General features: G+C 48.3%; 1 protein-coding gene across 33 annotated transcripts in view; it reads right to left on the reverse strand.

Annotated features, from left to right (window-relative positions):
* Positions 1–27,614, reverse strand: part of NCOR1 (nuclear receptor corepressor 1) — a 1,832,391-nt gene that overhangs the window by 1,480,700 nt on the left and 324,077 nt on the right. For all 33 annotated transcript variants that reach the window (XM_085649294.1, XM_085649293.1, XM_085649281.1 and 30 more), the window contains one exon: positions 11,880–12,052. In XM_085649294.1, coding sequence (XP_085505420.1) covers positions 11,880–12,052 — 173 coding nt within the window. The remainder of the gene's footprint in view (positions 1–11,879; positions 12,053–27,614) is intronic.

The raw sequence follows: 27,614 nt of genomic DNA on the forward strand, positions 1-27,614 counted from the left end.
GTCTCTAAAAGGAAGAATGTTTCCTCTTTTCTCTTCTTCGAGGGCAACCCCGAAAGCATCAGCTGCTCTATTTACGAGCCCGTTATAGAAGGCGATGTTATCTGGTGGCATAGCCTTTGAGGAATAGCAGCATATCTCCCCCTTTGGGCTTTCCGTGTTAAAGTCGTTCCATTGATCCTCGAAATTCTCAGAGGCTTCTTCTTCTTCCTCTGGTGCGTCGATGTACTCTTCAACATTCTTGCTGCGTGGTTTGAGAGTTGGAGGCGAATAGAGGATTTCTTCTTCCTCTTCGGCGTCCTCTGTGCCTTCAGCATCGACATTTTCAGTGTCAACGGTGGGAATCTCTGGGATACGGAATCCCTGGAGTGATTCGTCAAACTCCTTTTGGAGGAGTGCCGCCATTTCTGCCTCGAGGCGTCTTTTCTGCTTTTCGACTTCGAGGGCTCTCTTGGTGTTGGTAACCAGCGATTTCCTCTTCTTTGGAGTGGTGGACTGTGTTCGAGGGCGGCGTAGCTCCCTTCACGGTTTCGTGCTTGATCCTCGGCTTCGGCGACTTAAGCGATCTTACCTTGTCGGAGTCCCTCAGGCAAGGTTCTGTGGGGTTCTTTGAATCACGGCGGACCTTCAATCGACTTTTTATTCTGCCTTGGGGCTGCCTTAGGCTGTGCTTTTTTATCATGGCCTTCGGTTCCGACAGATGTGAGTGTTATCTTGTCTGTCTTTTTCTCAGTGCCTTTCATCATCTTTTTCTGGGTGCGATTTTCCTCAGTTGCTCCCTCGAGAATTTCGCCGTCCGAACCTTCATGTGTCAATTTTGCTGGGACCCCTTGGTCCTCATCGTCACTGGAGGGACCCAAGTCTGTCAAGGAAGGTTTCTTCTGCCCTTCGGACATTGTTGCCTTTGGCGTGCCTGAGAGTCCTCGACAGGAACACCGCGCAACCCTCACAATCCTAATCTTTGTGATCCTTGGGCAGACAAAGGTTGCACACCTCGTTTGGATCGGGTTGGGCAAATTTGTGGTGGCACTTGGAGCAGAATTTGCAGGGGATATTTTCCATGGCCCCTACCTCGCCATTTATCGAACCACATGTAGTTATGTAGTGGAGGCCAGGTGTGATCTCCGGTCGCGTCATCAATGCGATGATAGTTTTTCTTCAAAATACTCAAGTTCTTACAGGGGTTTTCTGCAATTTTCGGGAGCGGCCTCTCTTGCTTCTGGACCCAACAGCGGAAAAAAGAATCTGAAGATGGCTACTATGCACAACGACCTCCGGGGTGCCGCCTGACGTCAGCAGGGGAAGGACTTGGCACTTTGCATCCAGAAAAGGATTCATGCTGCAAAACCCCTGCCATTGGTGGCCTGGGCACACTCGTTGCTGCGTTGGGCGCAAGCTGAAAGTGTTGCCCTGTGTAGGGAATATAACCTTAGATTACGTAAATACCCTCTAGCAAACTGCTGGGATACTATCTTGACCGAACTCCAAACAGGTGCCAAGGTAAACGCTAATGGTAGGGTGAACTTGATTTACAACTTACTCACCTTTCCTGATTATTCAATGTCGGACACTGATGGCTATCAGATCCTCCTTGCACACACGTGCCCAAAAGTACTTATTCGAGAGAAAACAAGAGTAAGGTCATATGCGCTTGGTTATTAGTATGTCAGTTATGAGATGCGGGCTGGGTATACATGTGTGTGGTCTATTGGCTGCTTGTTTTCGTTTCTCTAGTTGAGGTGTGTTGTGCACAAAACATGAATCTGTTTCTATATCTCTGATGAATTGCCCTTTGGCAGAGTGGATTGCTAAGCAGATCCCCTTTATTGTCCACCGGACCATTGTTGGGCTGTGTGTGTCAATTGGGGACTGATATTTAGACTTGCTTTCCTTCGCCTGTAACCTAGGAATTTCGTCCCTGTTGACAATCGCTGTCAGTTGTGAGGTCTGCTGCTAGATATATATTGTCCCACTTATTTCCTGCAATTTTAATGGACTGTGAAATGCAAAAAAAACTAAAACAGATTCAAACTAAAAAATACTGTAATTTTAATTGCGCCTCCTGCACTCGGGAGAAAACTGTTCCGTTGTGTAACGAAGAATGCGAGAGGGTCTGTATTCAGATGCCCAGCCAGCATTCCATTCAAGCCTTCGATGTACACTTGCCCACCCTTCCCCACTCCCCAAGTAAGAATGATAACCATGTCGGGCACAGTCGGCAGGAGAGAGATAGGAGGGCATTGAATGTGGGCACATGGAGTGGTTGGTAGTGGACATCACTGAGGAAGGTGTCTATTAACTCCAAATGCTTTCGCAGCATGGACCTGGGTCCATCAATTCACTCCGATGGGTTGCGGGATGCGTCCTTGGACTGTAGGCTACAGACTACAGGTGATGCAGGGATAGAAGCTGGGATGATTATGGCTTACTCACCATACCCGCTGCCTTGGGAGCTGTAACTCAAGGCAAATTAAAGAAATTAAATAGCTCAAACAGTTCGGACAGAACATGGACACCACTTCCCCAGGTTTCGGCCCCGGTGTTCCCTCCATTTGGCTGTAAAAGAAAATTCAATCATCGGATTAATATTGCACTATTAATCAACTGAGAGGGTATCCAGGCCCTTGAGGGTGAGGACGGTTCAGGTGACTAAATCAAGCAAACAAGTCTTAAGTGTTTTACGAAATTCCAGTAGGCAGGTGGTGGTGCTTCGCTGCAGAGGGAGGTCTTTCCAGGTTTTTGCTGCGAGGTAGGAGAAGGCACGTCCTCCGCTGTTGCTTCAGTGGATGTGAGGGGTGTAGGTGAGTGAGAGAAAGGCAGAGTGTATTTGTCTGGTAAAGTGGTGGAAGCGCAGGTTGATGTAGGCTGATCCTTGGTTGTGCAGTGCTTCGTACGTGTGGATCATCAGCTTGAATTGATGTGAACAGATGTGTACAGATATAAAGGGATAGGCAAAGAAAAGGAAAACCCTTACCAGCCCCAGCAAGGTGGTTGCCACAGGGCACATTGAGGCAGGTAAGGGAGGCCTGGGAGAGGCAGCCACCATACTGACCTTTAATATGAGAAAGAGCTGAGGCCATGCACTTCCGGGGCATCGACGGTATGGCTCTAGGGGCACAGGATTGCGCAATGAAATGAACACTCAACACACATCGTAGGCAGGAGTTCAAATCATAGCAATGGAAATCTAGCGAAGCAGGAAACGTGCATCCCCAGGACTTTCATTCAATAGGGGGGAAGGGTGGTTGCTGTGCATTACAATAGTTATTACTGCCGGACGTTATATTATGTTCATAATGTGATTTTGGGCAGGTGGCTTAAGTTCCCCTAAAAACAAAAAAATAAAATAAATTCATCTGAATTATAAAAAAAATCCCCAATGCCTCCAAAGGCTATCCTTTCTAGCCACTCCACAGCCGAGTGTCCGGGGGAGAACAGAGCAGCAGCAACCAGACGGTGAATGCAGTCTGCTATGGTCGAGGGATGAGCAAGATCAGCTGCCATATACTGTGCATCCTACAATTCTCTAAACGCTGTGTGATAATTATGGGTGGCTTGCATATGTCGGGGAAGCCAGCGTGACTGCGCCCCCGCGGCCTACATTTCACCCAGGCAGTACAGGCTGCGTTTGCTTACTGGTTTGTGACTTGCGTTGCTGGGGTGCGGTCATTGAGAGCTCTTTATCCCATTCCAGTCCAAGGGTGACTGACAGCGCCACAAGGCACTCAATTCCCAGCACCGACGCCACGTGCGCTGAACACCTGAGTGCTTCCCAGGGAATGGGGCTGGTGTTGATGGTACCGACATGCATGTACCACATATACTGGATGCATGAAGGGTGGCAATAGAGAGGGGGCACACGGGGCAGTGGAATACTACTGGCCATGCACGCAGGCAAAGCTGAATTGCATTACCAGCGCTGTTGTAGCACCAGGAGGGCCACAAAAGGGCCTGGTCGGCAGGTAACAACTGGTTCAGAGGTAACATGGGGGCTGAGAGTGCCCCTGGGGTATGTCTCCGCTGGCATTAGGCCTGCACGATCATCAAGGTTCTTGCAACTCTCCATTACAGTAGCAGACGGGGATGGGCCTTGTATAAGCCAAGTTTCTTAATGGGTCACAGAGCGGGTTACTACACCAGCCGACTCGCCAATTTTGGGTCGGGCCATGTGTTTTAATTTCTTTTCACCCGCAGGTTAGACTGCCACCATAATGGCATATCCTTCAAACAAAGCAATTAAAAAAAGAAAACATTCCACATGGACCGCGGGGAATCGCTCTCGTAAATGCCCGACTTGATCCACATTTAGAGGCTAGATCTAGACAGGCTGGCATCTTTTGCATAAGCATGTGGTCAATTTCCTTGGACCTGCCGTCACAAAATGAGGGAAGTCGCCCATTTTTAGCATGCCACACTTAATTTCGTAATCTTTTCTAAGTTAGTGAAAAAATTGTGCCTCATTTTGTACAGTAAGTATAGAATTCTTAGCAGCTGCACGGTAGGTCTTCTTTCTTCTTGCTCTTCTTTGTTGTTTTGGAATCTGGAATCTAAGGAAGGAAGGTTCAGGGAGCCCCTAAATACTAAATTTAGGGGCGTTACAGGTAGGTAAAGGGCAGGGACCACTGGGTCCCTGCCCTGGGGTGGGTAGACCCCCTATCCTGCCTCCCCCACCTGAGGGGTGGGGTTTGCAGAGGCTGGCACACCCCCTGTCCTTCCTTGGGGTTTCCGGACAGTCTTCCCGCCAGAGGGGAGGTTGAGAACAGGTAGGGGCCAGTTGCTGGGTACAGCAAGTGGCCTGGAGAAGCTCACAAAGGCGGCATACCTCTGAAGCTTCCCCTTGCCCATCCTGGGGGAGGAGACCTTGCACCTCGCCCCGGATGTGCATTGTTGCTGGCCCAGGAGAGCGGATGGCTCTCCACCCAGGGGTCCAGCAACATGTCTGCCGTGTGGCAGCCTAGGCAGCCCCTCATACCAGACGTGGATTGTAGGTTAGGTTCAGGGGGCATCTCTAAGATGTCCTCTGTCATGCTTTGTACATTAAATCCTGCACTGGCATCAGTGCGGGTTTAATGTGCTCTTCAATGAAGCCATCATGTGTGAGAAAGTGGCATCTTTCTTGCATGGTATGCCCCCACTTTTTGCTGAATGTACTTTGACAAAGTGTGCCCTGGACTCCTGCCAATCAGGTGCCCAGGGCCTATGTTCCTTCCCTTAAACAAACCAAACCCAAATTGGCAAACCCTGGCCACATGTCAGCCCCTGGTAAATGGTACCCAGGGCAGGCCTCTAAGGGCTGCAGCACTCCTTGTGCCACCCTTAGAGGCCCTGTACACACACACACACACACACACACACACACACACACACACACACACACACACACACACACACCCGCCGCCACCTTTGCAGGCTGAGTGTTTGGGTGCAAGACAAAAACCCTGTGTGCCATGCCCATCATCTACACTGCCATGGCATACATCAGCCACCCCTCTAGCTGGGTGCCTTATGCCAAAGGTGTGGGCACAGGAGCAGGAGCCCTGTGCCCCTACCGTGCCCAGGTCCATTCCTGAGCACTGTAAGTGCAGTGCTGCCATTTAAGAGTACATGGTGCTGAGAGCTCGTCAAACACGAGCTCCACAGCAGCATAATGGCAACACTAAAGACTGAGAAGTTTGGTGTCAAACTTCTCAGCACATTAAACCCACACTGATGCCAGTGTGGGATTTAATGTACCCAGCACCCCAGAGGGCATCTTAGAGGTTCCCCTTTAAACCTAACCTACAATCCACGTCCGCTCTGAGGCTGCCTAGGCTGCCACCCAGCAGACATGTTGCTGGACCCCTGGGTAGGAGATCCCCTGCTCTCCTGGGCCTGCAACAATGCACATCCTGGGCGAGGTGCTAAATCTCCTCCCCCAGGATGGGCAGGGGGAAGCTTCAAAGGCATGCCGCCTCTGTGAGCTTCCCCAGGCCACTGCAACCCCCCACTCTGGCGGGAAGCTTTGGCCGGAAACCCCAAATAAGGACAGGGGATGTGCCAGCCTGCCAACCCCACCCCTCAGGTGGGGGAGGCGAGGTGAAGAACATCTCCGGGATTTCGCCATCTTGAAGATGGGGAGCCCCTACCCTATCAGGACTAGGCTACTGCCCCCCTCCCACAGGAGAGAGGCAGGATAGGGGGTGTACCCACCCCAGGACAGGGACCCATTGGTCCCTGCCCTTCACCTACCTGTAACGCCCCTAAATCTAGTATTTAGGGGCACCCTGAACCTTCCTTCCCCAGATTCCAGATTCAAAACTACAAAGAGCAAGAAGAAAGAAGACCTGCCCTGCAGCTGCTAAAAAGAGGAATACACCAACTGCTTTGGCCCCAGCCCTACCGGCCTGTCGACCCTCGAACCTGCTCCAACCCGGCATCTCTTGTGGCCAGCAACCTCACCAACCCCGGAGGACCTGGCTACCTATTGGCTCTAAGCCCCTGGGACTCCCATGAGTAGAGGCTCTACTCAAAACCTACCTCTAATCCCTGGCAGCAGCCCGGAACCGCGAACCCTGCACACTCTGCACCAGACAAGCCTGGCCAGTGCCGGAGTGAATAAAGACCCCGAGGACGACCCCACAGCGACTGTGACCCCGAGTCCGGCACCCAAGGACCTCCCTCGACACTCCTGAAGAAGCCTGCAGCCTCAGAACAAGGTGCCCCCCCCCTACCGCGATCAACAGAGGGTAAGATTTCCCAACACCAAAAGGCACCCCTGTACGCGGCGCCCCGCGGCCCCCTGTGCCCAATCCCAGGGTACCTACCTATCCTCCAACTACGTACGAAGTGGTAGTGGCACCTGAAGAATCCTCGTCCCCGAGCTTGCAGTCTTTTTCTAAACCGGAGATTTCCCATTGAAATCAATTGAACGCCCGAAGGCTCAAAAGCACTCTGCACCCAGCCGCCCGAGTGGCCCTGGCAGTGAAAACTCTACACCTACCTACTTCCCCACTTGGCCTGAGTAAGTGACCAGGAGCCCAGCTCCCACAGCCACATGGCTTGCCAGTCAGCAGCCACCAACCAAGGCCCCCCTATCCCTCATAGGATAACATTGGGCCTAACTCTCTGCACCCGGCCGCCCTAGAGTCGCTGAGGGTGAACCAACTGTACCTACCTGACCCTGGGAGACCCCTGAGTCTATGCCCAGAACCTCAACTCTGCCAGTCGAGTACTTACCCTTAAACCGATAACTATTTTCCTCATAGGGTAACATTGACAGGCTTTTTCCTGAAATTTCTTCTAAGTGTGGACTTTTCAAATCTTAAAATATTCACCAAAAATCAGCCGAGTAACGCAAACGAAATTACTCACCTGCTCTTAGGTGAGCTCCCAGTGCTGGATCTTGGTGCCCAGCACTGACTCTGAAAAATACTTACAACTGTACTTACCCGTAACCCAATTTTCTTCCATAGGAAATCATTGACTGTTTTTCTGTGAGATTTCTTCTAAGTGTCGATTTCTGCAATCTTTAAATATTCTTCAAAAATCGTATAATATCTGAAAACGTAATTACTTACCTGTTTTGGATAAAGGTCCCAGTACTGAGTCTAGGCACCCAGTACTGGATTACAAAAGTAACGAGAACATACTGTACCTGCAACTTGAATTTTCTTCCATAGGGAATCATTGACTGTTTTCTTTGAAATATTTTTTAAGTGTCAACTTTTAAAATAGCTAAATATTGTTTAAAAATCATTACAGTAATTAAGTCGACTTTCATCACTTGATTCGGAGTACTGACCCAGGACTGAATCTAGGATCCAGTTCTGGAATGCCAAAAGTAATCTAAAAAGTAATCTGTTGCAAATAACTTTTCCATTGAGCTCAATGCATTGTTGTGTTTAAAATAGAGCTGCCTATTGCAACCACTTGTAACTGTTTACAAAAGTCAATTGCATATTGCAAAAGTATTTACATGAAACATCTCACTCTGAGAAAGTATATTTTAAATCCAAGTGTTGGTTCTAAAATAAAACAAGCATATATTTTTTATATATAAACCATTGGCCTAGAGTTCAGTTATTGAGTGTGTGAGACCATTTGCTGACTGAGTGTGTACAACAAATACTTTACACTGTCCTCTGATACGGCCTTATTGCTCGACCAAGCTACCACTTTAGAGAGTAAGGTTATATCTAACTTTAACCTCTGTCAAACCCTGGGGGACTGTGGACTCTGTACACCCTGTACCTATTAAGGAACAGTATATACAGAGCAACTTTCTCACATCATGGTGCTGTGGAGGTCGTGTTGACGATCTCCTAGGACCATATACTCTTAAATGGCAGCACTTCACTTACAGTGCCCAGGAATGGACCTGGGTACTGTAGGGGCAAGGGGCTCATGCTCCTGTGCCCACACCACTGGCATAGGACACCCAGCTAGAGGGGTGGCTGATATATGCCAGGGCAGTGTATGTTGTGAGCATGGCACACAGGGATGCGTGCCATGTCGACTCGGTTTTGTCCTGTACCCAGACACTCAGCCTGCAAGGGCAGTGTGTTTGTGTTAGGGTACAGGGCCGCTAAGGGTGACACCAAAAGTGCTGCAGCCCTTAGAGGCCTTCCCTGGTTAAAAGGCCCTGGGTACCTAGGGTACCATTTACCAGGGGCTGACATGTGGCCAGGGTTTGCCAATTTGGGTTTTAGGCTTTAGCGAAGGAACATATGCCCTGGGCACCTGATTGGCAGGATCCCAGGGCACACTCAGTACATTCAGCAATTCAGCAAAAAGTGGGGGAATACCATACAAGAAAGATGGCACTTTCTCACAAGGTACCGCTCTCTCCAGATCTGTGCTGGCTGGTGTGAAAAAAGAGAACTGATGTCAGCGCGCAAGGACGGCGCCTATGTAGCTACCGCGATGTCATCCTGGCGACCACGACGCCAACGACGAACTCGCGGGATACTGCTGACGAAAAACTTTCCGGAACCAGTCTGACGCCTGGGGGTAAGTCTAAAGCAAGGAATCTATAACTGTTTCTTTCAGATGCAGTGCTCAGTCAGCAGACTCCGTTCTATCCACGCAGCTTACAATCATAATTAAGGTCTAATGTGAACCCAGCCAGCTCAACCAAACACATTATGACGAGGGCGTGCGTTATAGCTAGGGTTGCATATGTTGGATCCATGGGGGGAAGAGTCATAACAGCACCCCACCATATAAACCTTGCCTTTTGGATCATAACTCCAGAGCAGCATCTCCGTGGATCACAGTTTTCCTAGGAAAGTGCGCAATTAGTTGTATATTAACTTGTTCAAAGCCTGATTTTGTAAGGAGTGCACCCAGAGGCCAAAGAAGGATAAGTAAATCTGACCTGGGAAGTAGAACACGAGTAATTGGCACCAAATGTATATAAATGAATAAAAAAACAAGACATGCCAAAAAAGCAAGGGTAGGGTGTGTAGATAGTTCACTGCCAAATCACGTTTAGCCGAGCCGGAAGGCAAGTCACATAAGAATGATTGGGGAATGGTCTCCGAATGAAAGCCTGCAGTAATACCATAAGTGTAAATGCATCTCAGCAACCAGCCACAGAATGTGATGGAAGTCACACATTTTGAGGGTTTTCAATAGTCCGGAACCCATAAGGTAACAATGTACACTTCCCTGGTCTCTTGACAATGAACCACACAAAGGCACCCTGGTGACCCAATGCTTTACAGGAGCAGCAAAAACTCTGGATGTTTGTTCACAGAAAGGGACTTTCAGCTACTATTTGGGTGGGGTGGGGCAAAGGGGGTGTATCAGTGGTACGGTAGTCTCATGCATACGGCAAGGACAGGATGTAATCAGAAGGGAAATGATAGCTTTCAATAAAATCTTGAATGAAGATAAAACAAAGTAAGGCGGCATTTGATGACTGGTGAAGGAGTGGTGTCACGATAATACCACAGCATTTCAGCTACAGGTAATGAATGCCCCAGAAGGCTGCTACCCCAATGATCTTGCCTCTTACACTTTGGATTGATCTCTCCCACCAAGTGACATAGGCTTTCATTTTTTCCACTCCGTTACTACAAATAGTCTCTTCCTCATGCTTATTACAATCAATACACTCTCCCCAGCAGCAGGAACTTCACAGACAGGAACTGAACATGAAGGTTGGGTAAGGGAGTGTGGGGGAGGAGGGGGGACAGTTAACACAGATGAGGAAGACCGAATTACACATGTTCTGCCTAGAGTAACAGCAGAGCAACTCGCTGGTACCAAGTGGGTCAGCACAGAATTAGAAGTGAATAAGTCACAAAGGTAATGTTTCCTAGTGGAAGTGGTTGTCAAAACAGCCAAGGGGACAGTGCATATGATTTGCAAACAGAGTAGGATTGGCCCCTAAATAATTGAGTGCGTAACTGCAGCAAAAGAGTGGTTTACAACACACTCAAATAAAGGAGCAGCTTTAGCTACAATCCAAGGACACAACAGAGCGTATTCAGAAAATAAACCAGATATAATAACATTATGATGGCAGCACCTTTTTGTGCACTGTCACATATCTCACTGGCTGTATACAGTTCTACAGCCTGTACAGGCGATCACAACAACAGTTGTATCTCCTTTCTAAAGGGTAGATAATGGGGTTTTATAGTTGCTTCACTTGGGTTAAACAGAGAAACGATAAAGTAGTAAATCAATCGACTAGTGCCAACCTGCTGCCCAAGAGAGCTAAATCAACAAGGTGAGAATCTGTAGTATGACATTGATGCAGCATCTCAACAGCACAAGCACAATATAAGACAATGGAAAGGATACAGCGCCTGTACTGTAAAGTTAAGGGCACACACTACAACAAGAGAGCGCCTTTATTTGTGTCTCTGTAATTAGTTTGGGGTTTGTCTGGACTCTCTGCACAGTGTACCTCATTTTGGTGCACTACATAGAGAGTCCGCTTCCTACAGCTAGCAACCCGTGTTATGAACATGACAAGTTCCAAGCCTACACTCTTATACCCTCAGAAAAAGTCCTTGGAGACAATGTCAAACTGAATAATAACTATTACAATCCCCCCTTGACTCTCTAAAGCTCATTTGAGTAAGTCAAAATGGCACTGGTTCTTTCAACAAGATGATTGTGTATAGGGGGCAGGAGAATGATGACAGATGGGTGGAGTTTTCACAAACGCGTCAACTATGTATGAGGTTATTGTGTACCAACTGGTAAATAAAGCAAAGCTTACTTAGATGCAGACATTCTGTCTCGACTAGATGAGAAAGGTACTCTCTTGTGGGCAAGCAAACTGGGTATTTATAAGAGTGCATTGAAAATCCAGTTCAAATGCAGGATTCACTGTCATGAGGGCAGAAGCAAAACATTTCCTCCACATAATAAGATGTTTGCACTAGATGATTAATATGTAAAAGAAACATCCACTGGAAAAGTATATTTCTTGAAGAATATAGCAGAAGGCGACGGACTTTAAAGCAGTTGTGCTTACTATAAATAGAAATTGTACAAATGTGGATCAGAAGCTTAATATCACATGGGAAGGAACAAAGGGGAGCATCGGGGGAGGGGGTACGGGGCAAAGAAACAACCACAAAGGAGATGAAGCACATAAGACTGAAAAATCCCAAACATTTTAAGGGAAAGGAGAAGTGAAGTATATCTGCAAAAAAAGTCAGACCATACACTTCTGGTCACAATTGCTAACACAGAAGCTGCAAAAGCTTTAGTGCGACAGTCAAGAACAGTTAGTTAAGAACAGCCAAGAAGAACCTGCAGAAGTCAACCAAACACTGACCCAACTATGCCTACATGCCAAATACCCAACTAAGAGCACTGGCACAAAAGGTACACAGATCCAAATTATGAAAAATATTGGTCATATCCACTTATAATCTCACCGTTGAAACCGTTCTTGTTGTTCCCGCTGTTTACGGATTTCTGGAAACTGTTTTTCATAGTACTCTCGAGTCTTGCTCTCCTTTGCTTTCCGCCGGGGGTTATTCTCTATCCGGTCCACTTTCTTCTCCCATGCTTCCATCAACTGGTCATATCGCTGGCATATCTTTTGTTCCTGATCAATAACCCAATTAACAATCACAAAAAAGACTACAAAAGTATCACTTCTCATGTGTGTCCAATTCTAAACCACAAGAACATTTTGCTCATCAGAATTTTTTTTTGCTCAAATATATTTGCATACAATGAACCAAAAATAGCAATTGAATGAAATAGTTTTAAAAAACCCAAAGGTTTCTTCCGATTTAAACAGCAACTTGTGAGACCCAGTACACTGCTATGGAGAAATGCAGAAGTATAATAGGATGGGAACAGCTGCGATACCAAAAATGCAAATGGAGCAATCTGAATGGCACTAAATAAGATGGCTGATTGAGAGCTAAAATGGTAGCACTGAAAGCAATAATGGTTGCAAATAACAGTAAAGCACAGACGCATTAACTTAATTTGGATTGGTTTACAGTAGTCCGTCATGATAATGCATCAATAAAGGCAGAAGTCTTTATAACAGCAGCTAGAGAAGGCATGCAATGGCCCAACACCATGCAAACCTATCACAGTCTGGAAAGGGCAAGTGTCAAGTGTCTACATGTTTGTTAGAGGGAAGTAAAGTTTTGTGTTTGGGCATTATGTATTCTCAAGCAAGGCCTCACTATTTAGACTTCTTCCGGTTAGGACATAAAACGTGAAAATGTACTACTTTACTTGTAGTCCTCATCCACTTACACAGATGGCCTTCTGACTGGGCTCTCCGTATTTGGCAGAAGCATACATAGGTCATCTGTTGTGGCATCTGAACATTTTCCTCACCCTTTCCTGGCTAAAGCCCACTTAGCTAAACTCTTACTAACCTTGGCCTGCAGAATTGGGCATGTCAACTGGTGATAGTAAATGAATATGCAACTTACCAGTATGCATCTGTTCTTGGCATGTAGGGCTGCTGACATTCATATCTGTGCATAGATCGCCGCCTAGTGTTGGGTCCGGATGTTTGCACATTGTTGTCCTGGAAGAGTCTTCGAAGTATCCTGAGATAGGTGACTCCTCCCCTGGACCACAGTGCGCATGGGCATCCTCTCCATCCTCAGATTGTTTTTCGCCATTGTGGCAGTGATGGAGTAGATACAGAAAGTGATGACCATGCTATACAGTGATTTTGAGAGCTGCAGCTGCTACAGGCGCCGGGGAGGAGGGTGGGCGATATGAATGTCAGCAGCCCTACATGCCAAGAACAGATGCATACTGGTAAGTAGCATATTCAGTTCGAGGCATGTGGGCTGCTGAATTCATATCTGTGCATTGAATACATAGCAGTACCTCCTATTAGCGGCGGCCACCAGTGCCAGCTGCAGCGGTCTGAAAAAGAGTTTTGAGAACAGCCTGTCCTACAGCTGCCTGCTGTTTTGAGTGTACATCTACACAATAGTGTTTGGTAAATGTATGTATAGTGGACCATGTGGCTGCTCTACATATATCCTGTAAAGGAATGTTTCCCAGGAAAGCCATGGAGGCCCCTAACTTACGTGTTGAGTGGGCTCGTGGGGGAATCGTTAATGTGCGTTTAGCCTTTTGATAGCAAATTTGAATACATTTAACGATCCATCTGGCTATACCTGCTTTGGAGATGGCGTTGCCTTTGTGTTGTGGGGAAAAGGCAACGAAAAGTTGTTTTGTCTTCCTAAAGTCTTTAGTTCTGTCTATATAGTACATGAGGGCTCTTTTGACATCTAGTGTATGGAGCATTCTTTCAGCGACATTTTGTGGATTCTGAAAGAAAACAGGCAGTTCAATAGTTTGATTCATGTGGAACTGCGATATTACTTTAGGCATGAATTTGGGGTTGGTACGTAGTACGACCCTGTTTGCGTGAACCTGTATGAATGGCTCTTCAATGGTTAGTGTCTGGAGTTCACTAACTCTTCTTAACGAAGTGATTGCCACTAGGAAAGCTACTTTCCAGGTGAGGAATTGAATCTCACATGAGTGGAGAGGTTCGAAGGGTGGACCCATCAGTCGGGTGAGGACCAAGTTGAGGTTCCACACCGGTGCTGGTGGGTGTCTTGGGGGAATTACTCTTAAGTCCCTCCAAGAAAGCTTTGATGGCAGGCACTCTGAATAAAGAGAGGTGCTGCCTGTTCTGGAGATAGGCTGCTATTGCGGTCAAATGGATACGTATTGAGGTGTATGCCAGATTGCATCGGTATAGGTGTAAGAGGTAACAGATTATGTTTTGAATGGATGCGTCTAGCGGGTTAATGTCATTGTTGTTGCAATAAAGGACAAACCTCTTCCATTTAGCTGCATAGCAAGCTCTGGTAGTGGGTCTCCTGGCCTCCTTGATGATCTCCATACAGTCAGGTTTAGGTAGCCAAACTCTAAGACTTCAGGAGACAGATTGCCAGGTTCAGCTGTTGCGAATCTGGGTGCTGAATTTCGCCATGGTTCTGCGTTAAGAGTGCAGGTTTGATCCGCAGCCTTTGATGTGGCACCACGGAAAGTTCTAGGAAGGTGGTGTACCATGGCTGGCGCGCCCATGTGGGAGCAACTAGGATGAGTGTCAGTGAGTGCTGTCGCAGTTTGCGTGCCACCAGCGGTATTAACGGTGCTGGGGGAAAAGCGTACGCAAATCTGCCGGACCAGTTCATCCATATCGCATTGCCCTGCGACTGTGGATGTGGGAACCTGGCGGCAAAGCTTTGGCATTTTGCATTTTCGTTTGTGGCGAATAGGTCTATCTCCGTATGACCCCACTGTTGGAAGTACGGTTGGAGTACTGACAGGTGTAGCTCCCACTCGTGCATCTGGTGGCTGTGTCTGCTGAGCAGATCCGCCATCTGGTTGTCCTTGCCGGGGAGGTGTTCGGCCATGAGGAATATGTTCCTCTGAATGGCCCACTTCCACATGCTCTGAGCCAGATGAGACAACTGTGGAGAGTGTGTTCCTCCCTGCTTCTGTATGTAGTACATGGCAGTCATGTTGTCCGTCCGGATCAACACGACTTTGTTGCACAAGTGTACTTTGAATGCCTTCATTGCCAGGAAGATTGCCATCAGTTCTAGAAGGTTGATGTGCATTTTCTTTTGTTGTATTGTCCATAGCCCCTGCACTGTGTAATTGAGTACATGAGCTCCCCATCCCTGGAGAGACGCGTCCGCCGTCAGTATTATTTGTGAAACAGGCTCTTGGAATGGTCGGCCCTTGCAAAGGTTTTGTGGATTCCACCAATGTATGCCCGACCGCTCACCAACACTAGGTCTTTTAATTGCCCGTGAGCCTGATTCCATTCACGTGCTAAGCACTCCTGAAGCGGGCGCATATGTAGTCTCGCGTGTGGGACTATGAAAATGCAGGAGGCCATCATGCCTATCAACTGCATGAACACTCGCGCAGGAAGGGAGTGTCGAGGTTTGAACTTTGAAATCAGCATCTGCATGCTGTTGATCCTCACTAAATTTGGCTGAGCTGTGGCTGCCAGAGTGTTTATGGTTGCACCTAGGTACTGTTGTACGTGTGCGGGTTGGAGATGTGATTTTGGGTAATTTAGTGAGAATCCCAGACTGTGAAGAAGGTGAATGGTGCGGGACATGTGGTGGGCACATTGCTGGGCTGACTTTGCCTGAACAAGCCAGTCGTCCAGGTAAGGGTAGACGTGAATGTGTTGTCTCCGTAGATGTGCAGCCACTGTAGCTAGGCACTTGGTGAAAACTCTGGGTGCTGTTGTCACACCGAAGGGGAGGACTTTGAATTGGTAGTGCTGCCCCTGAATAGTGAACCTGAGATATTTCCTGTGTGACGGGTGTATGGGGATGTGGAAGTACGCATCTTTGAGGTCTAGTGTGGCTAGGAAGTCTCCCTGTTTGAGCAGCGGGAGAACCTGCTGTAGGGTGAGCATATGGAAATGCTCGAAGAGAATGTAGTGGTTGAGGGGTCTCAGGTCTAGTATAGGTCTGAGTGACCCGTCCTTCTCTGGTATTAAGAAGTACAGAGAGTACACCCCTGTTCCTTGCTGGTGTACGGGCACGACCTCTATTGCCCCTTTTTGCAGCATACTTAGCACTTCCTGCTGCAATAATGCTAAGTGCTCTGAGGACATAGGACGGTGCTTTGGCGGTATTGTGGGTGGAGTGGAGGTTAATTCGAGACAGTAACCGTGCTGGATAACATCCCTGACCCACCTGTCCGTGGTGATGGTATTCCACGTGGACAGGAACCGCTGGAGTCTCCCCCCCGACAGGTGTTATGTGGTCGGGGGGAAGGGAGAGGGCGTCACTGCTTGTTCTTGGGTGAGGACCTGGTGTTGCCGTAACCGCGTCCTCTGCCCTTGGTGCTGGAGCCACCTTATCCACCTCTGGTGTTTTTATCGTAGGTACTCTGTGTGTTCCCCTTATTGTATGTTTGCTGTGACCCCTGTCCTCTAGCCGCTCCCTTATTTCCGGGGCGACGAAAGGAGCCGCTCCGAAATGTCTGCGTCTGCAGAGCCCCCATTGACTTTGCAGTGTCAGTGTCCTTTTTGATCTTTTCTAGGGTGGTGTCAACTTCTGGTCCGAATAAGTAGTCGGGGTTGACAAGCTGATTTAGGATGTTATTTTGAATCTCAGGTTTGAATCCGGAGATTCTTAACCAAGCGTTTTGTCGTAGCATGACGCTGGTGTTTATCGCCCTCGCAGCTGTGTCGGCAGCATCTAGTGCACACTTAATGGATGAGTTTGTAAGGAGTTGTCCCTCTCTGATGAGGAGCTCCGCCGCCTCTTTGTACTGGTCTGGTAGATGTTGGAGTAGTGACTCTAGCGTGTCATAGTGTGAACGGTCGTATCGAGCCAGGAGTGCCTGTGTATTGGCAATGCGCCAGATGTTTGCTACTTGGGCTGCAATCCTTTTGCCGGAGGTCTCCAGCACCTTAGACTCCTTGTCCGAGGGAGGAGCATCACCAGTTGTCTGCGAGTGCGCTCGTTTGCGGGCGTTAGCAACCACCATGGAGTTCAGAGGTAACTGACCTCTAATGTACATAGGGTCCCCGGGCGCAGGTTTGTATTTTTTCTCAATCCTGGGGTTTATCACCCGTGCCCTGGTTGTTTCCTTGAAAATGTCCTTTGCTGGCTTGAGGACACCCTTTAACATGGGCAGAGTCTTGACAGTCCTCTCTGATGAGGCGAAAGTGTCCACCAAGAAATCATCCTCAATTGTGTCCGAGTGGAGTTGCACTCCATGATTGGCTGCAGCACGTTCAATGAGGGCATTGAAGGCAGCAGTGTCCTCTGTGGGAGATGTTTTTGCCCCGTAAAGCTGCGTGTCCTGGGTATCTGTTGTGGCACCCGGGTCTGCAGGGTCATCCCAAGCTCGATCTGGGTCCTGCTGCTCCTCAGGATCTATATCCCCGGGGTAGGTGGTATCATCACCCATGTAATCCTCCATTGCGTCCGTGTCGGAGGGCGTCGGAGAAAAGGACTGGGGATCTGGATAGGAGGTGTGGAGGCGTTCATATAGAACCGGCTCCGATTCTGCTGGCATTTTTTGCTTTAGAGGGATTCTGTAAGAGTCCAAAGCTCGGTCTGAAGTGACCTTCCGTTTTCGGAGCATTAGCCTGCCGGTGTCGGCGTCGATGAACTGGGACGGTGAAGGCCCAGTAAGAGATTGTCCAGTAGATGGGGACTTTGTCTGGGTGACCCGTGTCCGGATTTCGAATATTTTTGGCGCTCTGGACGGCGGCAAACCAAAAGTGATGCTGGTTGGCGCCGAAGGTGCCTTTGGAGCCTTTTTCGGCTCGGAGCCCGACGTGGACTGGAGGGCTGCCTGTTGTCTGATGCGTTGCAATGACGCTGCAACTTGTCGCACCGAGAACGCCGAAGGTTCTTTGATACAGAGTAGTTCTGTCGAGGTAGGCGTGGACTTCTTCGGAGCCACAGGGTCATCGAGTCGAGGAGAGGTAGTAGCGGTCGACGGCGTCGATGACTGGAGCCTAGTCGCTGCCGTCGAAGAGGACTCCGATGGAGCAGCCATTTTAACCTTGGTGGTCGTGGCCGATTGCTTCGGTGCCGGGGGCCGAGGCGCTTTGGTGGTACCGATGGCCTTTCTTTTTGGATCGGTGCCGATATCCGCTGCAGCGAGTTCGGCGCCGAAATCCCTTTTTGTGCGTTCGGAGCCGATGGTTTTGGCTGGCGTCGAAGGAGTGGAGGTCTTCGAGCCGACCACTGCCAGTTTCACTTTCGGTTTCAGTTGAACCGGTGCGACGATTTGTTTCGGTTTCGTTGAAGGGAAACCAGTCTTTTTCGGTAATAATGGCTCTCGCTGGATGTTCGAGGCCGGGCCGGAGGGCGGGGCCGAAGTACTGCGGGATTGATCTCGGGTAAGGCCCGAAGGCGATCCCTCGACCGGAGCCGGAGACTGACGCACTTTGATAGCCTCCGTTTGGACGGGTAGGCCCTGCTCTTCACCAGAGCTATCTTCTTCGACCCCAAAGGCCTCATCGTAGTCTACCTCATCGTCGGCTTCTTCCCTGTGAAAAAGCGCTTCATCGGCGTCTTCCGATCCGGAATCGTGTTCGGAAGCTGGGCTGTAGTTCGTGTCTTCCACGCTTTCAACATCTTCGTCCTCGGTGCTGAAGATGTTTGCCGGGGCCGGTGCCGATTGCTGCGCTTCTAATCTCACTGCCCGTCGATTCCGGAGAGTCTTCTTGGATCGGAATCGGGCACAGGCCATACATTTCGATTCGTCGTGATCCGGCGAGAGGCATTTGTTGCACACCGGGTGGACGTCGATATGTGGGTATTTGGCGTGGCAAACAGGACACCGTTTGAATGGGGTCCTTGATTCCATCGTCTATGTAAGGTCGATGGTCGGATTAAACGGATCCGAAAAAACTTGATAAGTTTGCTAAACTAGCAAGTAAGCTGTCAATACCGATCGGGAACAGTACCGACGAAAACTAAAGGCCTTTTGGCCTAAAACTAAATTTTCCTAACTTGAGTCAAGATAAGCACATCCGAACCCAATGGCGGAAAAAAACAATCTGAGGATGGAGAGGATGCCCATGCGCACTGTGGTCCAGGGGAGGAGTCACCTATCTCCGGATACTTCGAAGACTCTTCCAGGACAACAACGTGCAAACATCCGGACCCAACACTAGGCGGCGATCTATGCACAGATATGAATTCAGCAGCCCACATGCCTCGAACTCAGCCCAGATGCACCCAAGAGACTTGATAACAGCATCCAATGCAACAAGCATTGGCAACACCAACAGGTCTACCTTTGTGATATATTGGCTGTGCCAATGCATTTTAGCCATGGTGTGCAGCATCAGCAAGAAGCAATGCTCCAATACCTTCATATAGACATAACTTCATTTTTAAACAAGTATTATATAAGGGATAAAGCATCTCTCACCAAACACTAAGGACATTACATGTCACCAAGGAGTTCCCTAACCATACAGAAGAACGAGAATGAAGGCAGAGTTCGATAAAAAGGTTATGGAACTCGAGGTGACTTGCAATAATCTTATGTGCGCAAGGAGATACTTTATCCTATATAATACATGGTCACACCATGACCTCTCCCACAGACCTTGGTGCATAGCTCTTCCAGAAAGAGAGCATATTTGCAAACAAATACAAATAAAACCTCTACTGTAAAATTAAACATCAAAAATCTGTCACATTTGTTGCAAAAAAATATTAGAAACAGTTGGATACAAGAATTAAAAAACAAACCTGCAGTAATTTAGGAGGTGTACAAACATGCAGACGGATTATAAGTTTTCTATAATTATCTAAGGAATGCAAAAAATAATCATTCTTTCTGTATGTCATTGTAAACAAGAAGGTAAATGTTACCACGTAAGCATCTGTTTGTAGCATGTAGTGCTCTAGATTAACATGCTTTGCACACTTCCGCCATCTAGTGTTGGGCTCACAAGTGCACAAGGATAAGTTTTACCTGTAATCCTAGTTCTCTTCCAGGGGTATCCTCATCAAAGTCATAAGCACTGAATATTCCAGCCCACGTGCGGGGACCCCGAAAATATTATAAAATTATATATATACATATATCATTTTTCTCATACCAATGCAGCCCCCAATAGGAGGCTAAACAATGTAATTACACACAGACTGCATTTGCCAATATATATAAAAGCACAAGAGGGCAAGTAGCACTTGAACTCTGTTTTTTTAATGAGCAAAGTACTCATAAATAGCAAACTGCAAATAAAGTAGACATTGTTAGCCTACAGGCTGCAATGTAAACCAATAGCATAAAAAATGAAAGCATTTTCAACAAAAACTGGCACCGTGCCTTTAAGGCAGCCATGACCCTAGCTTCCCATCATGCCTCAGGGGTGACAGTTAGATCAGTTGTTCTTTGCATAACCCTGAAGGTCAGGGCACAAAGACTTTAACACTTAAGAAAAGAATCTCAATTGCCTGGGGAGGCGAGTGGGTTGCTTATGACTTTGATGAGGATACCCCTGGAAGAGAACTAGGATTACAGGTAAGTAACTTATCCTTCTCTTCCAGGGGATCCTCATCAATAGTCATAAGCACTGAATAGAATAAAAAGCCCATCAACCACCTGCAGGCAAATGAGAGTAAAAATGACCCAACACATAACAGCAAAATCAGATGTTGAACAGATTGCTCAAGGAGGCCTGGCTTACTTTGGTGTCTGAATCCAGACAGTAGTGCCTCGTAAATGTATGGACGGACCTCCAAGTTGCCACCTTACAAATTTCAGACATGGGCACGTTCTGAAGAAAAGCAGTAGTAGCCGCTTTTCCTCAGTTAGAGTGCGCTTTGGGAGTAAAGCCAAGGGGCTTCTGCGCTAATTGATAAGCGAGTTTGATACATGAAACTATCCATCTGGAGATGGACCTCTTTGACGCTGCAAAACCTGTTCTGATTGACCCCTAGTTAACAAATACTTGATCAGATTTTCTCATAGATCTGGACCTATCCAGATACAATTTTAAAATCCTTTTCAGGTCGAGAGAGTGTAAGGCCCGCTCAGCTGGAGTGGAGGGATTGGGGAAAAAAGGTAGGAAGAGAGATGGTCTGATTTACATGAAAATCTGACACCACCTTATGAAGGAAAGAGGGGTGCGTTCTCAAAACGACCCTATTAAGATGGAAAACTGGATAAGGTTCTTTAGAGCAAAGAGCCTGCATTTCGCTCACACTGGGAGCTGACGTGATCGCTACCAAGAAAGCCACCTTCCAAGAAAGATGTAAGTTCTTTGTGTACGAGTTCGAAATGCGTACCCATCAATTTTGATAGCACCAGCTTTAACTTCCAGGGTGGTGAAGGAGGCCGGACCGCAGGGTAGACCTTCTTTAAACCCTGTAAGAAATCCTTAACAGCCTGTAACTGAAATAAAAAAGGTTGAGAAGGTGAGCGTCTATATGCAGTTATCGCTGCCAAGTGCACCTTAATGGAAGAAAACTTCAACCCTGCTTTCGCCAGATAAAGTAGGTAAGGAAGGATGACCTCTTCCTGACCCTTGGTTGGATTATAATTATTCTGAATACACCAAATATAAAACCGCTTCCACTTGCATGCAAACTAATGCCTCGAGGACGGTCTTCTTCCTTCCTTCAAAATGGACATGCAGTCCTGCGGTAGCCCTAGGTGGCCATACCGGAGGACCTCAGGAGCCATGCTGCCAAGTTCAGTGAGGGATGGTTGGGGTGATGAATCCTCCCGTTCATCTTGGACAGCAGAGTCCGGTCTGCACGGCAGCTGCCTGTGAGGGCATTCTGAAAGGTGCAGAAGGTCCGGGTACCACCACTATCTCGGCCAGTCCGGGGCAATTAGTATCATCCTCGTGCACAAATGAGACAGCTTGGTCACCACCTTCGGGATTAGCAGAAGAGGTGGAAAGGCGTACACAAATGCCCCTGACCAGACTACCAAAAGGGCATTCCCTCTTGATCCTGGTCGGTAGAACCTTTAGGTGAAGTCTCGGCATTTCGTATTTTCGTTGTCAGTGAAGAGGTCGATGGTGGGACGACCCCGTGACTGGAAGATGTCTTCGACCTCGTTGTTGAGAACCCAGTCTTCTCGGTCTTCGAAATGACGACTGAGAGCATTAGCTCTCACGTTCTGTTCTCCCGGCAGGTGGACTGCTGCGACTGACAGATTCCGCGCCAGGAGCCAATGCCGGAGTGTTTGAGCCTCCAGTGAAAGTATGCGTGAACGAATTCCCCCCCTGTTTGATCAGGTAGTACATTGTGGTTGTATTGTCCGTCTGTACTAATACTGAGCTTGCCTGAATCGAGGGCAGGAAAGCTTTGAGGGCTAGGTGAACTGCTCTCAGCTCTAGCATGTTGATGTGGTAGGATCGCTCTTTTGGAGACCATAGTCCTTGAGTCTGGAGAGGACCCATGTGGGCCCCCCAACCCTGCAATGAAGCGTCCGCGATCAGCGACTGAGCAGGCGGAGATTGATGAAAAGGAATTCCGACTTACATATTCCGTTTTCTCATACACCAAGGTATGGACGCTCGTGCCGTGTTCGATAGACTTATCTCTTCATCCCAGCGAGCGGTCTGTTGGTCCCACTTGTCCTCCAGATCCTGTTGAAGAGGACGCATTAGTAATCTGGCATTGGGAAACCGGAAGATGCAGGATGCCATCGACCCTAGCAGGGAGGCAATCCGACGTACAGGCAGTTTTCTGTTGTGTAGAACCAGCTTGCATTTCTGTATGAGGGAACACTGTCTCTCCTCCGAAGGAAACACTTTTCCTACCTCTGAGTCTAGCAGAGCTTCTAAGAAATGTATTTTCTGCGTTGGCTGTGAAGTTGACTTGTCTAAATTCACATGCAGGCCCAGCCGGTGACAGCTCGAAACAGTCCAAGAAATGGCTCCTCACGCTGTCTGGAGAAGGACCTTTGAACAGCCCGTCGTCCAAGTACGGGTACACGAAGATGCCCCTGCGACATAGTGCGGCTGCCACTACCGCCATGCACTTCGTGAACACTCTGGGGGCTGACTTCAACCCGAAGGGCAGAACTTTGAACTGGTAATGGGAGGATCCCACCAGGAATTGTAGGTATGGCCCGTGATGCTGATTGATCGGGACGTGAAAGTATGCATCTTGCAGATCCAGCGAACAAATCCAATCCCCCTGCCTGAGATGTGGATATATTTGATGGAGAGGCAACATGCGAAAATTCTCCTTTTTGGTTGGTTGGTTTGTTGAGTGTCCGCAAGCCCAGAATGTGTCTGTATTCTGCCTTTTGGCCCTTTTTCTTTACCAAGAAGTATCTGGAGTAAACCCCTTTCCCTCTGAGATACTGGCACCCTCTCGATGGCTGACTTTCTGAGAAGGGTAGCAACTTCTCTCTGCAAGAGCTTAAACTGGTGACACAATGTTGGAACTGGAGGGATTGAGGGGGACGGTGTTGAAAACGTAGAGTACCCATTCTGCAGCGTAGCTAACACCCACTGATCATTTGTGATAGCTTGCCACTCTTCGAAATGATTTGCGATACTTCTCTCCCCCCCCCCCACTGGAGTGGGGAATGGCGATGGGGGAAGTGAGCACTCATTGCTTTGTCTGCGTCTTGGCAGAGTTGTTGCCTTAACGCCGATTTCCTCCTCCTCTGGAGGAACGTGTGCCCCGATACTGCGATCTTTGCTGATCCAGATTTTTCTGCCAATGAGGGGTTTGAACGCTCTGTTGGGAGGATCGACGATTGTAAGGTCGGAATCTCTTGCGGAATTCCTTCTTCTTTTCAAGACCCACTGCCTTCAACGTGTCCAGCTTGGTTTTCATCCGGGCCATCTATTCATCCGTGTGAGTCCCGAACAGAGAGGAACCGGAGAAAGGAAGATTGAGGATGCGTGACTGCGCTTCTGGCTTGAGCGCTGTATGTCGGAGCCAAGACATCGTTCTTGCGCATACCCTATGAGCATAAGCAGGAGCCGAAAGGGTAGCTCAATCCGCCTCAGCACTGATAACCTGGTTAGACACCAGACTGCCCTCCGTTAGGAATTCCTCAAAATCTTTGCTATCTTCCTGTGGCAACTTTTCAGTGAATCTCTGTAGTGAGTCCCACAGAGATCGGTCGTAGAGACCCAGGAGCGCCAATGCGTTGAAGACCTTCAACATGGAGGCCGAAGTGCACACAACCTTCCTTCCCCAGGAATCTTGCGTTTTACTCTCCTTATCTGGTGGAGCAGTAGAGGAGGATGCTACCACATGGGTCTTCCTTGCCGCAGCAATTAAGACTGAATCCGGGGGAGGATCTGCTCTAAGGAAGAGCGGGTCGTCCTCTGGTGAACTGTACTTTTTTAAGATTGTCGCTGGAGCGGTCTTAACACTCGCCGGTGGAAGAAAGATGTCTATCACTGGCTCTATGAGGCCTGGTACCAAGGGAAGCAGAGGCTTAGATGCTGCTATTTGGTGCAGATTCTCAAAAATCACAGAGGACTTACTTTGACGAGTAGGCATAGGGATACCCAGCTTTACCGCCCCTCTGCCAAGAATGTCCTGAAAGGTGTAGATGTCGTCCACCGGAGAGACCCTCAACGGCGAACTGTCTGTCAAAGTAGGCGAGTATTCTCTGTGGGACGTACAAGTGGAAGAAGGCAGCAGAGTCGAGGGTCTGTGCGCTCTCCTCCTGCTTCTTGATCTAGACCTCCTTCTGTGCGAGTGCATAGGGCTGCGGTTGCGAGCTCTAGCTCTTGAAGGAGTTTGTTCTTTATCCACTGCTTGTATTAGACGAGCCAATGGAGATCTGTGCCGAGGGCTCAAGTAATGTTGCTCCGCCGTGACCCAGTGATGCAACGGCCTGTACCATCGCAGTGCCAAATGGATGGAAGGCGATCTGTGCATCTCTCTCCCCTCAGGTGACTGCGCAGGAGGGGGCGAGTTCACCTCTTCATGTGCAGACTGGTTTGGGGAATCTTGGTGTCCCACTGACATCGGGCTGCTGGAAGTCGAAATCACCACCTCCGGCGATCTTGACGTTGACCCTCGTTGAGAGGAGACGATGATAGGCTCACAGGAGGTGAGGTGTCTCTGGAATGGCTCCTGGACGTTGATCTGGAGCATCTGTGCGCCGACTGTCTTCTCAACGGAGACGTATGCCACGACGTTGACTTTCATCTTAGAAGGTGGATTTGATCTTGCATTAGAACATCCTCTCGACGTTGAACGTCTCCTTGACGCCGACAGAGTGCCATGTTTCGACATTCTCTTCCCCCTCTCAGAAGACTGCTGCCTAGACGTTGACCGGCATTGGGCTGCCGGCGACGGAGACTTCTGCCTCAACGCAATAGATCGGCGGCGTTTTCTGTTTCGACGTCGATGATGGCGCAGGGTGGATCGACATCGAAGTGCTTTGACCGGACTTCGGTGGAGACTTCTGCTTCGACACCGAAGGAGATGTCCTGTGTCTCGACGTCAAAGATCGTTGGACTGATCTCGACGGAGACCTGTGTCTCGACATCGATCGCCAATGATTAGGCGACGACGGAGTGATGTGCCGCGACGTCGATGATGAGGTGACGACAGAGCGATGTGCCTCGACGTCGATGCAACGACGGAGCGATGTGCCTCGACGTCTATTGCCGATGCGACGACGGAGTGATGTGCCTCAACGTTGAACGCCCAGCCGGCGCCGACGGAGACCTGTCTCTGGACGTTGTGTCGCCTGGTTGACGTCAACGGAAGACCTTTTACCTTCGTCGACGATGATTTAGTTGTTGATTGATGATGCTCCAGCATCATCGAAGTCTTCGATGCCGATTTCTTCATCGTCGACAGCTTCGACGTTGATCCCGATGGAGAACAGGTCGGGACTTTTCCTCTCGACGTCAACCAAGTTCTCTTCTTCTGCTGCCTCACAGGAGAACTACCTCTTTCAGAGAGCCCATAAAGTTAAATCCTCTCCCTGTCCTTGATAGTCCTTCTTACAATTATGGCAGTTGTTAGAAGAGTGAGACTCAGGGAGGCAGAGAATACACACAGGGTGTGTATCTGTTCTGGCCTTCTTGCCACAGGAAGGGCAAGGATCGAATAAAGAAGGCATTTTTAAACGCAAAAAAACTTTTTTGGAACACAAAACTATGTATCACTCACTTTAAGGCAAAAAGACGTCGAGTGAAAGCACAAAAAGTAGAATATTAAAGAACAACTGACCTAATTATCACCCCTGAGGCATGATGGGAAGCTAGGGGTCACGACTGCCTTAAAGGCACGGTGCCAGTTTTTGTTGACAATGCTTCCATTTTCTATTCTATTCTATTGGTTTACAATGCAGCCTATAGGCTAACAAGGTCTACTTTATGTGCAGTTTGCTATTTATGAGCACTTTGCTCATTAAAAATCAGAGATCAAGTGCTACTTGCCCTCTTGTGTTTTTATATATATATTGGCAAATACAGACTTTGTGTGTAATTACATTGTTTAGCCTCCTATTGGGGGCTGGATGTGAGTGAGTGTGTGTGTGAGTGAGTGTGCGTGTGCGTGTGCGTGTGTCTCCCCTCCCCCCTCCCCCCACCCCCAATACGTGGCAGGAATACTCAGTGCTTATGACAAATGATGAGGATCCCCTGGAAGAGAACTTGATTTTCTTCACACACACAAAAAAAAAGGCTTTGAGTAACAGGACAAAGTGTCCCACCCCCAAGTGGTTATGCACATGGGAATGGTTTTCATTCTTAGATTGTTTTTTCCTAACACGGACGCTGAGATTCAAGATGGAGCATAGACGCGCAGTAAAGATGACCATGCAAAGCAAATTATTAAACAACAAAGGGAAATAAAATATCTGCAACAATTCGAAGCGATCAGCATTGAGGGCGGGCTCATCCGAATCTAGAGCACTACATGCCACAACAGAGGCTTATAAGGTAGTTAACATTTTCTGCTTGTTGCATGTGGAGCTGTAGATAAGCAAGTTCTGCATAGACTGTAAAGCAGCATAAAGAGGTGGCTTAGCCTGAGGAAGTTGCAGTAGACTAGAAAAGTGTACGTAGGACAGCTTGGCCAACTCTAACCTGTTGCCTGGCCAGGGCATCCACAAAGTAGTGCTTGGTAAATGTATGAGGAGTGGACCACGTAGCTGCCTTAAAAATGTCAGCTAATGGTATATTACCCAAGAAGGCCACAGAAGTCCCTTTCTTGCGAGTAGAATGAGGTCTGGGTTGAACAGGCAGGGCTGGCTTTTGCAAGGTTGGTATGCATTTGACCAACCAGCGTGCAACGCCCACCTTGCAAACGGCATGAACGTTGTATTGCAAGGAGAATAGCATGAACAGCTTTTGCGTTTTAAGAACGCATTTTTTTCTCTCAATGCAGTACATCAATGCTTCCTAGACATCTAGAGTATGTAGAGTATGCTCCGCCACAGTCTCTAGGTGTGGAAAAAAGACTAGGACCTAGATTGTCTGGTTAATGTGAAAACAAGAGACTTCTTTAGGGAGGAATATTGGATATTGTGATGTACCTGGAAGAAGGCTCCTCCAAGGTGTGAGAGCAATTTTCGTTAACCCACCTGGAGGAAGTGATTGCTAAAAGAAAAGTCCTTTTTAAGGGGAGAAATTGCAATGGACCGGAGTGAAGGGGTTCAAAAGACGGACCCATGAGTCTTGTGAGGTTCCAAGCAGGTGGGAT

Source organism: Triturus cristatus, chromosome 3_2, assembly GCF_964204655.1.
Source record: "Triturus cristatus chromosome 3_2, aTriCri1.1, whole genome shotgun sequence".
In the NCBI taxonomy this organism is placed as follows: Eukaryota; Metazoa; Chordata; class Amphibia; order Caudata; family Salamandridae; genus Triturus; species Triturus cristatus.